At 52.1% G+C, this 14,129-nt stretch overlaps 2 protein-coding genes across 2 annotated transcripts in view; one reads left to right on the forward strand and one right to left on the reverse strand.

Moving 5' to 3' along the window:
- The window catches only part of LOC143677523 (intraflagellar transport protein 140 homolog), a 297,426-nt gene that overhangs the window by 47,689 nt on the left and 235,608 nt on the right, over positions 1-14,129 (forward strand). The window lies entirely within an intron of this gene.
- The window catches only part of LOC143677516 (D-2-hydroxyglutarate dehydrogenase, mitochondrial-like), a 34,342-nt gene that overhangs the window by 10,833 nt on the left and 9,380 nt on the right, over positions 1-14,129 (reverse strand). Inside the window, exons 7-8 of the mRNA XM_077153533.1 lie at positions 13,108-13,250; positions 10,432-10,597 (exon numbers count right to left, since the gene is read on the reverse strand). Coding sequence (XP_077009648.1) covers positions 10,432-10,597; positions 13,108-13,250 — 309 coding nt within the window. The remainder of the gene's footprint in view (positions 1-10,431; positions 10,598-13,107; positions 13,251-14,129) is intronic.

Consider the following 14,129-nt stretch of genomic DNA (forward strand, 5'->3'; position numbering starts at 1 on the left):
ACCAGGAGGCAGCTAGAGGACAGCTTGGTGCCAAGGTCGGAGCAGTAGCTTCCCGGTTCCTGCTGCTGGGTGATTTTTAACCACACATTCCCTTTGTCTGAGCCCCTTCCCCCAAGTGGCACCTATCAAAATGACCAGTTTCTGAGACCCCGGGGGTTCAAGGACAGAAAGAGTTTATTACTAGGCATGAAGCAGGAGAGCCTCGTGGTCCAAGATCTGTCTCCTGAACTGCAGTAACTCTGACAGTTTTAGAGAATTATAAGATGGGCAGGTTTAGGATAATGAGCACAGTGGCAGCAGATGACGTAATTAAAGGTGCCCTGATTACTGAGCATGTGCAGATTGACCACGTGCTGTGTCACGAGGCATACATAAGAAAATGGTGGCCTTGATATGATGATGGGTTTGACTTCTAGTATTCTGATGAGGTCTAGGTGACTTGTAGGTTAGAATCTAAGCTACTGCTCCTGGCAGGTGGGCCACTTTGGTTAGATCCTGTCTCGGTTATCCAGATAGCCTTGAACTTGGGGTGGGTCAATTCTGGGCTGACCCAAGACCCTTCGTAAACATTAGGTGCTGTCTTTAGTTATTGTAAGACTCTAAATTTGGAAAACAGGATAAGGGGGTACAAGCGGAGACCAGTCACAAGGTTTTTACTATCACAAAATGAAAGCTTGATATACAACCATTACCAAAGACCAAGGCAGCTGGTGACAGTTCAGCAACCTCCAGCATTTACCTCTGGACATTCCACAATGTAGGAAGATGTAAGAAAAGCATCTAAATAATGATTCAGTAAACAAAATTATGTGTTAATTCTCAGCTCTCGCCTCTCCCACACTGCTGCTGCCCCCACCCCAGGACCTCAGAGCTGCTGAGGATCAGGCTGGGAGCTCTGGTGGCTGGGGGTCTTGGCGGACCCCTCCCTATCCCTCCATAGCTGGGCAGCAAGTCCCCACCTCCAAACCTGTGATCCTACCACCTCTCCTTCCCTCTGGCTGCTGGAGGGGCTTCAGGGTCTGTGTGCAGTGCCCCCACTCCCCTCTACGTCAGGGGCTGGGGCAAAGGCTGCCGGCGGCCCAGGCCACTTCTTCCACCGCGGTGGGCACAGCTTCCTCAGGCACCCCCATGCAGGGACCCGAACCTCTGCCCTGGGCCAGCGTGATCTCGCAGGCAGCACCAGGGGTCACAGGCCCTTGGATAGGGATCCCTGTAGCCAGGGGCAGGGACAGGCACTGCTGGAGGGGGCAGGCCACCTCAGGCCCAGCCAGCCACTCTCCCCACGGCCCCGGGCTGGCTCTCGGGTCCTCCTTGAGGAGGGGCCAGCAGAGGAAGGAAGACGCTAAGGGACTGACCCTCCTCCAACCACTCCAGGGAGACCAGGAGAGAGCAGTGTGGAGACTCCGCTGGCTTCTCCAGGCCTGAGCTGAGCCGTCCTGCGGCCACTGTGTCTCTGGCCAGATAAATCAAACCTCCTGGACCCAGCCTGGAGGTATACTGAACCCACACCAGCAAAACCGAGAACCTAAGCCAGTTTCTATTTCCAAATAGAACTAAGCCAAAACCAAGAACTAAGCCACTTTCTATTTCCCATGTGTCCAATTTGCCTAGAAAACCAAGTTTAAATACAACCGACCGGTTGTCGGCAGCTCACTTCCTCGTTCCTAAGCAACCTGCTCCTCCCCATTCCAAGACCCCCTCAGTGAAAGGGAGACTTCACGTCAGCCCATGAGAACAGCTGCATGTTGGCTCCCCGCTCGGGGGTCCGGCCCAGCCACCTCTGGCTGAAGCCCACCCTGGGATGGAAGCTCACACCCTGGATGGAACCCCCAGAAGACAAACCCGCTGCCCGTCCCAGGAGGCTGACCTCGCCTTAGCAGCTTTGCTAGGCCACCCGCTGGTGCACTTAGGACCAACTCTGCTGCTTTGTGTGGAGAGACGGTTAAGGGTCGGGGTTCCATTTGCCCTAGCAGGTGGGGGCTGCTGTTCCCGGGTATGGGGACAGAGCACCCTGAAAGGAAAGGAAAGCCAGCCTAGGGGCAATATCAGGGGCAGGGGTGCCTCGGGAAAGCAGGAAAGACAAAGAGTGGGTGCCAGGCTTCTGAGCTTCAACCCCCAGGGCTGCGTGTTGCTTCCTATGAAACGGAGCTCAAAAGATATTAAAGAATGACAAGAAAAAGAAAGAAAGAGAGAGAGAGACAGAGAGAGAGACAGAGAGACAGAGAGACAGAGAGAAAGAGAGAAAGACACAGACGGGTTCAGGGGGTCTGAAGCTTAACTTTAACAAACAGACAACTATATTCTTAACCAGATCCTGCTTATATACTGCAGGGTGACAAAAGGCATGCATGCATTTCCTGGGGAAACAGAGTGCTTATCTTTCAGTGCTCTTTTCCTTCATACTTAAGGTAACCATTTCGGGTAAACATTCTCTTCCTCCCAGACTCTTCTACATAAAGCAGATAGCAATCTCCACAGTTTACTGCCACCACCCTGAGGCCAGCAGCTCCCTATCTGTGGGCACAAGGCTGGCAGAGCCACAGCCCAGGGCTCCTGGGCACAAGGGAAGAGGTAGCTCAGCTGACATCAGACCCACCTCCAACGGAGGCAGCTGCCACCCTCTGACCAGCCATGGCCAGCACATGTCCAGGCGGGACGTGCCTATAAATTTCCCCCTAGGCAGACCCCAGGCTGGGGCTGCCCCCACGAGCCCCTTTCCTTCCCAGGTCCTGCTGAGGAAGGGGTGAATGAGCCCCCTACACACCCATCTTCAATGCTGCTGCCATCTCCTACTGACTGTTCCCTGGGCCCTTGGTCCCTCCTGGGGATGTTTTTGGGAACTGCACAGCTCAAGACACGAGGTGGATGAGGTGACTTCCCGGGCCTTCCTCACCTGTGCAGCAGGTGAGGGGGCCGCAGGGGGCAGGCTTCTCTGTGTGTGGCTCCCAGGACCCAACTTTGGCAGGGCCATGACTCCATCTGCTGCCAGTTCCCTGAGGTCTGAGGGCCACACAGCCTCCTCAGTGGCCAGCTGTCACGCCCCCATCCCTGGAATCCTGCAGCAGGCAGGTGGGGGCTCTTACCAGCACTACCCATGGGGGCCGAGGGGAGGACCCCTAACCAGGCAGGGCCAGGCCCAGCGCAGCTCCTTTGGCTCTGGGTGGCTCCATCCAGTCCAGCCTGTCCTTCAAGGGCAGAGACCTCCTTGTGGAAGTCCTCAGAGCCACCCGGAGGCAGAGACAACACCTGGGCCTCCTGGTCAAGGGCAGCCAGGAGACGCCCAGGTGGTCACTGCTGAGAGTTCCAGACTGCCAGCAAGGGCCAGTCGCTTGGCGTGAAGCAGGATAAAACCAGGCAAATGCAAGTTACTGGTTTCCTATTCAGCTCTGAAAGAGTTAACAGACAATTAGAAGTCCCTTGCTTCTTATCTAGCTCCAAAGGAACTAATACAGAGCTGCAAATCATCTGCAAACTTCCAGGGGCAAAAACTTCCCTAAAGCCCCCAAAACTCCCCAAACCATTGAAACCTTTCCAAATCATAAAAGCTTATAAAATCAATGCTCCAAAACAAATTATGAGTGAGTGATGGGAAGCATAGATTCATAAAGATTGCTAACCATTTGCTCGAAGACAAACTTCAGGAATGTGACAACAAACCAAGAATTCTGCTAGCTCTCTCCTCCTTGAACAAAGACACCTAGTATCCAAAGGTTACCTTGGGAATCTGTTACCAACAAAACTTTCCTATAAAACAAGCCACTCCACTCAGTGCATGTTCCTCACCTGGGCACTTCCGCCTTAACCTCTTTAATGTGTACGGGGGCGTCCAGCCTGCGTCGGAGGGCCTGTCCTGCCAGCCCAGCCCGCTGCCCTCTCCCTGGATGGGGACACTTCTGGGGGCTCGTGCACCCCACAAAAGCCCCTCGGAGTACCCCTCTGTCCACAGCTACCTCCCTAGAGACCCCAGGGGAACACCGGCCTGAGACACGTCTGCCTCCCCCAGCTCTTCTGCCCCCACTCTTCCTGTTTGGCCCTGCAGGGAGCCTCAACCCCTTCCTAACAAGGCACTCATGAGGCACCCACCTTCCTGTCCCCCGTACCCACCCCAGAGCCCCAGGCCCTGCCCCTCCTGCCAGCACTTGGGTGGAGCCCCTGGTCTCGCCCACATGGGGGAGAAGCTGAGTTCTCCAGCTGCCTCCACATCGCATACCCCGGGCTCTTCCTCCCTGCCACGGGGCCCACAGTGCTCAGACCCTGGAGTCTGCCCTTCCTGCTCTTCCCGAGGTCGCCGTGCCCCCCAGCTCATCCAGGGGTCCAGAAGATGGTGGCTTCCTTGTCTCTTGCCCCTCCTCACTGCCCCCAATGGCCGCTGTTCCCTGGGCTGAGCCCACTGTCCAGTACATGTCACACCCCTACCCCCACCCCCACAGCAGCTTAGGCCCTGGCTGAGCTCCTCCCAGGGACTGCAGCCCCCACCCCTGCACTCCCTTCAACCCCCTCTTTACATAACACCTTCTTACATTACAGCCACTTAGAGGCCTTAAGGTGAAAATCACAAGCTTTTCCTTAATCCCTACACAAAGTCCTCCCCTACCCTCACCAAGACTGGTCAGACAGAGTCCCTGGTGTGTAGGGAGCAGGGGCCTGCCGGGCTAGGGCAGGTTAGGTTTCCTTTCCCTTTCTGTGGTTCATATTTTGTTTCATCGCCTGCATGGTCAGGGAATGTGGTTGTGAGCCTCTGGCTTTCACCACGTTTGCTTGGAGGTAGCTGCTGGTTTTGTAAATGCCCTATGGCTTTCAGGAGAGAAGGTTCTCTGTGCTCTCCACTTTGGCCACTGTGAATCCCAGGAACAAATGACCTAGTGGCCTCTGGTGGGGACCACTGAGGACCATCGGGGCAATCAGGGGCCATAGGGGACCAACAGGAGGTCACTGAGGACCATCAGGGGCAATGGGGGGCCATTGGGGAGCATGAGGGGCCACTGGGGCCACTGGTGCCCACCAGCCTACCAGGTGGGCACCAGTGGGACACACCAGCCTACCAGGTGGGCACCAGTGGGACACACCAGCCTACCAGGTGGGCACCAGTGGGACATAGCCAGCGTGTGTCCACCTCTTGACACCCCCAGCCCTACCATATCCTCGGGCCCCTGTCAGTGGGAAATGGAGTGCACCTTCTCCTCCCTCCTTTCAATATATATATATAAGATTCTAGAAAGGTTCCATGCACTAGAGTAACTTTCCAGAAACCTACAACCTCCAGATGGGTCCCTGGACAAGATAAGTCCTAAAACCTAGAGGGCCCAGTCTCTCCAGAACATCAAATAGTTCCATCTCCCTATCCCTTATTACTGACAGCCCTGCATATATGCTATTTTTCACAAAAAAAGAAAAAAAAGTGATGATAAAAATGCACATTCCTTCTAGCCTCCAATGTTCTGGAGCAGCTAAAAGGAAAAAACTGAGAGGATTGAATGGTAGCCCATGACAAACTCTGGGATCTCTCCTGTAACTCCTGGTTGAAGAGTGCTTTGAAAACTATTGCTTTCTTCTTTCTTTGCTTTGTATACATGTTATATTATACAATTTTTACAGTTTTTAAAAGTTAAAAAAGAACAGAGTAAAGATATTTCTGGACAAATCAACTCTGGGACGTTGTCACCTGTTTACCCTTGCAGAGGATGTTCTAAGAGCAGAGCTTCAGGCGGGGGTTGGGATTCCAGTGGAGTGTCGGGGGCACAGGAAGGAAAAGGAGCAGAGGGGGCATGGTGGGAACACATGGCCGACTGGGTAAAGATGGTGACGGTATTGTGTGCAGTCACAGGAACTGATGGGACTAAAGCAAACAGTCCTGCTCATTCTTCAGGGGCTTGGTATTGGTGAATTTGCCTACTTGCTAGAATTTATCTGTAACCCCCAAATCAGTATCTGCAGGACTTCTGCAGTTTTCTGCAGACATGTACAGAGCAGTGGAACATTTGCATCCGCCAATGGGCACATTCCCAGCAGAGGTTAAGGAGGGCAAGCACAGGGATGCACTGCCTTCCTGCTTTGGCTCTCAGACTGTCCACAAGTGTCCCTTTCATCTAATATCTAACATTTTTCAAATTTCGCATTTCTGCTGTTTAGAAGGGCCCCTGCATAGTGCTGAAGTGCCGTCTAGTTTTCTCAAGTACAGGAAGACTGGGTTGTGCCTCCGGAGAAAACACCTGTTCAACCAGCGCCTTTTAAGTGTGGCCTCTATAAGCGAGAAGTTAGGATTTAGGGGATGACTTCGATGACTGAATCATTTTGTAGAAATTCCTTTTTACTTTCCTCCATATTGGAGTACACAGAGGGAAATACCTGAAATCTCCAGCTGCTTGATCTCTGATAAGGACTGTATAGCAGCTATACAGCCTTTATTTAGTGCTGTTGTCATTGCACAAACAGTGCGACTGGCCCCCATTTGTACCCCATTGTCAGGTATTTCAACCTTACAGTCTTATGATCACTATAGACAGCCCCTAATGTTTATTAATGAAGGGTCTTGGGTTAGCCCAGAGCTAACCCACACCAAATGCAAAGCCCTGCCATTTTCTTACACAGTCTATGACTAGGCATGTGACCCACCTGCACATCAATAATTAGATCTTCTCTAACCAACGTCAAAGTGAAACGCACATGAAAGAAGGTTCCGGACTGATGGGCGGAGAGCAGACACTCCAGGATAAACTATTTACACCCGGGAGCCATGGGTCAGTTTACTCAGGGCCTAACTAAATAAACCAGAAGGTGATATCGACAATCAGAGTTAAAGGATCCTGTTCCTCCTTTTCTTTGAGAGGATAAAGATACTGATTAACTTTCAACGCAGTAAGTTAACAATGCAGGGCATGTCCCTCCACGTGGGACCTGACGCCCAGGGATGAGCCTGGCCCCTGGCCAGGAGTGAGAAAGACTTCTGGACTAACAGAGGGAAGAGAAATGAAACAAAATAACATTTCAGTGGCTGAGAGATTTCAATTCGAGTGGAGAGGCCATTCTGGAGGTTGTTCTTAGGCAGTATCTAGATATTCCTTTTCTGTTTTTGGTGTATTGGAGAATCTAGAGGAAAATACCTGAAACTGTTGAACTGTAATCCAATAACCTTGATCCTTGGAGATGACTGAATAACTATTGAGCTTTCAAGGTGTGGCTGTGTGACTGTAAAAACCTTATGACTAAAAAAAAAAAAAAAAAACCTGCTGACTGAGACTCCCTTTAAGGAAAAAAAAGGAAAAAAGACAATAAATGAATAACATGTGCAATGGAGGTATGGGATGTTTTGGGTGTTCTTTTTTATTTTTATTCTTATTTTTGCTTTTTTTGGAGTAATGAAAATGTTCACAAATTGTGATGATGAATATACAGCTATATGATGACACTGTGAGCCACTGACTGTAAAATTTGGATGATTCTATGGTATGTGAATATATAGCTGAATAAAATTGCATTTAAAAAATGCATGGCATACTTCTAGAGCATGCCACTAAAAGAAGAGACACAGAGTGGACAATTTCCTAATTAGTAAAGGGCTAGAAATGAAATGAGAAAAAATACCAACCAAAACAAGGTAACAAATCAGAGCAAAAGAAATGGAGAAGGAATGAGAGACAAGTTGAGGGTTCAAGGCAGGATGAAATAAATATATCTGAGTAACTGAGAAACTGTAGTGATTATAAAAAAAACTAAATGTACCAGTTACAAACAATCACTTCCAAACTGAATGAAAAAGGAAACCTGCTACATGCTGTTTACAAGAGACACATCTAAATCATCAGGAGAAAGATCGAAAGTAATAGGAGGAAAACTGATCTATCAGACAAATAAAAGAAAGCTAGCATCACGCTATGATACCAAACAAAACAGGTGTTAAAAGAAATAAAACAAAATAGAGTTTCTATGACTGACAGTCTTAAGATGCAGTCAGGAAGTCATTCCGGAGTGACTCTCGGGCAGGTCGCAGCTGAGGCCATGCACGACCAGCACCAAAAAGAATCCACAAGATGAAGAGCTCATTGAACTATTAACTAACCTAGGACACCCCAAATGGCCACCAAGCACAGACTTATCTTCTCTTTCTTTAAAAATCCTTGCCTAGACATGCAAGACAGACATGTTGTAGGTCACTGCCTGAATCTGTGCTCCCCAAATTGCAATCCTGTGACCCCAAATAAGCATCCTTGTTGCCTCACAGCTTAGTTGTTAGTTCATGGTTGACACAGGCTTTGAAGCAAAAAGCCATCTGGAAATCAGCCCATCATGATAAAAGACTCAATTTACCAGAATGAAATGGCAATTCTAAACTACTACGTCCCTAACCAGATATCACCAAAATTGTCAGGACTATAATAGACGAGTCCATCAGCAAAGTGGGGGCATTTCTAGCACATCTCGCATGGTTTTAGCAGCCTTGGCAGAAGAGGGTAGAAGATTATACATGTGCTATACATATGCATTTGATCAAATGACTCTCTATAACCAATGACTCTACCAAAGCAAGCCACATTCCAGTCTCATTAAACATGTCTAAAGACTGGCCACGTACCGGCTGCTAGCTGAATTCCAACCTGGTGGCCTAGTACAGGGAAAGATCTCTGCTATTCACCCAGATGGCCTGAGTTGGACTCAATGCCGGGCCAGCTGCTGACCCCCTCTGGCCCTGGCCCTCGTGTTCTCCAGGCTCACCAAGGGGTCCCTCACCCCCTTCTTCCCTCTCCCTCTCCCACTCCCATGAGCCCCAGGTGGCCCACTCAAAGCAAAAGGAAAGATTCCGAACCAAGTGTCTCTAACGGCAGATTCAGTGTCACTCACCCCTCCCCACCCCCAGCATTGCCCCCAACACCCCCGAGGGCTGTTCCCCTAGCTCAGCCCTGCATTTAAAGTCCTGCTGCCCTTTGTTTAGTATTCTCTGGTGCAACTTTTTCTTAACTACAAATCAGTAATCCATAAAATATCAAGAAAACCCCCATATGCTTGGAAATTAGGAGACACATTTCTGCACAATTCATGGGTCAAAGAAGAAATAAATGGATCATGGACATCTAAAACTATTTAGAGATAAAAGATCATGAGAACGCTACAAGGACTTGAGGAATTCCCATGCAAACACTTGCACTTGTTCAGCTACTGCATCGACATCACTGGACACACCTGCAGGGAGGTTTCAAGTGCTGTGCCCAGCTGTGATCAGAAGCTGACAGTTTCTCTCAGCTGCAGTCCTCACCCCACCCCCACCCCAGACACGCGACCTGAGGTCGGACAGCGGACAATCCAGGGCGAGCGTGGACGCTCATCCTCCCAGGCACAGGCCCAAGAGGACCACGGGGAGGAGAGCAGGTTCCTAGTGGGTGCAAAGCACCACACACACTGTAAGGGCGACTGAGCTGAGTCCACGCAGACCAGCAGCCGTGCCAGCAGCTATGCCCATACCTACCCCACTCTTGTTCCTGAGCAAACTGCCTGTTTAAGTGACCACCACTTTGAAGTCAGGTGCTACAAAAACGATGTGTTGAGTGTGACAAAGTAATAAACAGAGATACTACCTAAATAAAATCAAAGTCATGTGCAGTCAGCTAAAGTGGTACTTAGGGGGAAATTTAAATAAAGACACAAATACATGTATTAAAAAAGAAAAATGCTGAGCGGGAGACCCGGGTTTGAGTCCCGGACCATGCACCCAAAAGAAGAAAAAAAAAAGAGAAAGGCTGAAAATCAGTGAGTCAAGTAGCTAATTTATAAAATGAGAAGTAGAACAAAATAAACCTAAAACCTGAAGAAGGAAAGAAAACAATAAAAGAGTAGAAAGTAATGAAATGAATACAAACATGCAACAAAAGGGATCAACAAAGTCAAGTTCTGATTCTCTAAAAAGATTATGAAATTAATAAACATACGAAAAGCCTGATCAAGAGAAAAAGAGACAAGAAACAAACCATGTCAGGAATTACAAAGAAGCCATTACCAGATGCTAAGGAAACAAAAGGATATTATGGACAACCTGTGCCAGTGTGTTTGGGGAGGAGGTCCCCTCCACTGTGCTGAGTCCCACGCTGGCCACCCGCCATCCCCACTGAGTCAGAGGCCTGTGCTGACCGCCCCTTGTCCCCTCCATGTTAGGGTCCTGGGCTGACCATCCCTCTGGGCCCTTTACCCAGCTGGCCTGGCCTGCTGCCATGAAAACTAGACAACAGGGTCTTTTCCAAAGCATCACAAAAGCGCCACAGACATTACTGGGCCCTTCTCCTGTTGCTGTCTGGAGCAGTGTAGCCGGACCCCCCAACACACAGTGGAGCCTGGACGTGCCGGCGCTGCCTCTGCTCACCCAGGTACATAACCCACCACGTGCCCAGTGCCCTCTGCCCACCCAGGCACCCATGGCCTGCCATGCGCCCGGCGCCCTCTGCTCACCCAGGTGCCCGTAGCCCACCACATGCTTGGCACTGGCGCCGAGCCGGGCATGCAGGTCCATCACGAGGTCGTAGAGGCGCTCCACGGGGAGGGAGATGTCATACTTGTACACGTAGACGTCACAGCTCAGGGCCTCACCGATCCTCTCCCTCAGGGCCCACAGCGCCTGGGCAGAGGAGGGGCAGTTAGCGGCACCGCAGGTACGTGCTGGGGCAGCCTCAGAGAAGCTGCTTCTTAAGATGACTCTGCCCCGGGACAGGCGAGGCCTGAAATAAGCCTTGAGCTCCTGTTCCCAGAATCCCAGGAGAAGACAACAGTAGGAAAGAAGAGGGGGTGACTCCCTAAGAGGAGAGGTGCGAGTGGAGTAGCAGGGGGCCTGGTCCTCAGAGCCCACAACATGATGCAGGGACCCCGCGGCCAGCACCTGCCTCTTAAGGGGCCCAGAGGCCACCCCTGAGCTCCCGCTGCCAAGCAAAGACCCTCACCCACCGCCAAAGTTCTCCAGAGGCTTCCAGGGAGCAAAGGGGGTCGAGGAGAGTCCATTCAAAGGCAGACCTGGCCTTGCCTCCCTGCTTCCTGCCCCCCTGCCCCCTCTTCTTCCCTATCCACCCCTATCCCCACCCCCACCCTCCCTGTCTCCCAGCCCCTCAGCGTCTGGCCTCTGGGGATCTGCACTTGTTTCCCCAAACCTTGGCTGGGCCACTTCACGCCACTCACCTCCTACCTGGCCCCACCCCAGGGACCTGTCCCATAGCTCAGGGTCGCCTGGGTTCCATGCGACTTCAGGGGGCAGAATTCAGCACTGTTAGGCACCAAGGTCTCCCCATTACCTACCCCTGCTTTTCCTTGGGCTTCAGCAAAATGCAGGAGTAACCTGAGGAAGGTGAGGCCAACCAAGACCACTGGGTCTGGGTGTGACAGGCCAGAGAAAGGCCAAGGGACAGGACACAGGGCACGCTCAGAGGCCAGCCTGTCCTGCACACCAAGGGGGACCGTGTCTGAGGCCCCTGGCTATGGGGCCAGACTTGTGGACAGGGCTGGGAAAGAGGGCTGGGGGCAGGTCTCAAGAGAACATGGCCAGCAGGGAGGGAGCGGTGCTGGGGGCACTGGTGAGCACAAGGAAGGGTGCGTCTGTGACCTCCCTGCAGCAAGAGGAGGCCCCTACCCAGCCCGCCTTGCTGTCCACTATGAGAAGGAGCAGAAGGGAGCAGCTGGGGCAGAGACATCTGGCATCACTGTACCTTCCCCAGCTTTCCTTCTCTCCTTCCTGCCCAGAGAACAGAATGGCCCAGAAAGGGCTGCTGCCTAAGCCCCGGGACCCAGAAGGGAAGACGCAGCCACCCCTGGTGCCAGCAGGCATTGGGCAGGGAAGTGAACCTGTGCACCTAGAAGCCTCAGCCTAGGGGTCTGTGTTACTGTGACACAACCTCCTCCAGGGGACTGGCGGAGCACATTTACCAAAAACAGGAAAAGATGCCTTAAGGCATGGCGAGGAAGCATCACGGCACTATGCCTTCTGGTTCTGCTAAAATAGTACTTGCAGAGCCCTAAGTGTGAGTGACTGGTTCTCTCCTTTTTTCATTCAACAGGTATTTTTTGTACTGGATGCTGGATCCATTAGGGCACAGAGACAAAGCCCCGTCCCTAAGACGCTGGCCTGTCTTCCTTGCAAATGGTAAAACTGCAGCACTAGGAGGGAGCAGGAGGAGAAGCTGCACAGGACGATGAGCAAAAGAGCACCCAGTGCCCACAGGGAAGCCAGGCGAGGCCTGAGCCCATTCGTGGAGGAGGGCCGGCATAGGCCACTGTGATGTTAGGCTCCATACTACTTACATGTAACACTTTCACAAGAGCTAACTGTAGAGACAAGTCGTGATGACAAAGTAGAGAAAGAGTGAATGGGCAGACCACGGAGTGCCAGTTACCTGCACTCTCCTCTGCACTATAGCCAAGGCCCTCCCTGGTCCAGCTCCAGCCTCTCTCCTGTGGCCCGCCTGCCCTCTGCTGGCCACTGACCACACTGCAGCCCAAGGACAACAGCGGGGGTGGGGGTGGGGACCCCCAAGCTCCAGGCCACCCTGGGGCTTCCCCCAGGCTGGAACCGGCCATGGCCAGTGGCTGGTGGTGGCTACTCCCCATTCCCAGCCTTGCATTCCACAGCCCCCCTCCAGCCTCCACATCAACCCATGCCCTTTCCTCAGGAAAACTCTCCTAACCCCAGAACTCACCCACCAGCCCTACTAATGCTCCCACAGCCCCTGGCAGCTATTTCTTGGCACCTGGCTGAATGAGTTATACAACTGCGTGCGGACTGTCCTTTCCTGACTCCCCCTGCAGTAAAGCATGTTCTCCGGAAGGCAGGGAAGGCAGGGTTCGTTGGTATCGTTCACTCCTGGTGCTCAAGAAGGAGGCTGGGGGTGGGGAGTGGACAGACAGAGGGTGTGGGGGAAGGTGGGGTGGAGAGAGGAAGAGGAGAGTGAGTGGGGAGGTGAGGAGGGCCAGACAGGGGGCACCGGGAAGCCCTGATGAAGATGATCTAGACACCAAGAACACATTTTTCATCCCAAACAGGCTGTTGAGTCAAAGCGAGGAGAGGCGGTCACTTCCATGGTGGATGGCGCAGCCCCTGGTGCCCAGCTAAGGTGGAAGTGGCCAGCCCAGCTGCACCCCAAGCACCTTCACTTTCCTCTGGTCTGAGGCCACGGTCCCATCGGTCACCAGGCCGGAGGCCAGGGCGTGCTCTAGGAAGCTGCCCAGCTTCTCTCTATCGTGCCCTGCGTTGGAACCTGAGGTTTCAATTAAGACGTAGAATGGGCTTTCTGGAAAGGAGCAAGAGAAGTGAGTGAGTAGAGGCTTAGGTCAAGGGTCAAGAGGCCGCGGCTGAAACATCCCGGACCCCAAGGCCTGCACCCTGGGGAGCCTCAGGGAGGCTGGACTTTGGGCAGTGAAAAAGGAGTCTTTCACCCTAACAGAAGCCATGGAAGACAGACAAGCACACTGCAGGGGCTTTGTGAGGCCCACCCCAGTTGGATAGGGCACTCCCCAGCTCAGGAGGAACCCTGGATGGCTAAAGGGTGATGCGGGATCAGGCACGGGGCATGCCACGCAAAGGCCCCTTCTCAGCACGAGGCTTGTGCTAACGGGCACCCGTTGCAGTTTCGAGGCCAGTGTGGATGTGTGTGCACTCACTGAAATCAATAAATGAAAACTTACTGAGTGGCACCAATCCCTTCAACAAAAATATCATGAGTTCCTCTTACCACAACGGCAATATAAGCGTTTTCCAGATTCCAGCATTTTCCATGCCGGGAAGGAAGGTCTACCACTAACCTTCTCCCAGGTTGCGTAGCCCACTAAGAGATTTTCTCTATACTACTGGTCGTTTCTCCCAGCATGAGAGTAAAACATGCATACAAAAAGAGATTTGGAAAACTAAGAAAAACAAAAATGAAAAGAAAATCTCCCACCTTGCCAAAAATGACCACTTAATATTTTGACTTAGTTCCTGTGTTTCCTCTATTTGGACGGGGAGCTCAGCCCAGCTGAAAACCAGCTACAGCGCTGAGGCATGGTCCCACTTGAAGCATGGTCCAGTCACCACTGTGCTCCCTCGGGCCCACTAGCTGCCTGGGGTCTGTCTTGGTACAGGCCACTACCCACCGGGTACCCCACCAACCCCGGGGTCCCCACCACTCACC

Source organism: Tamandua tetradactyla, chromosome 3 (genome assembly GCF_023851605.1).
Source record: "Tamandua tetradactyla isolate mTamTet1 chromosome 3, mTamTet1.pri, whole genome shotgun sequence".
NCBI classification, from domain to species: Eukaryota; Metazoa; Chordata; class Mammalia; order Pilosa; family Myrmecophagidae; genus Tamandua; species Tamandua tetradactyla.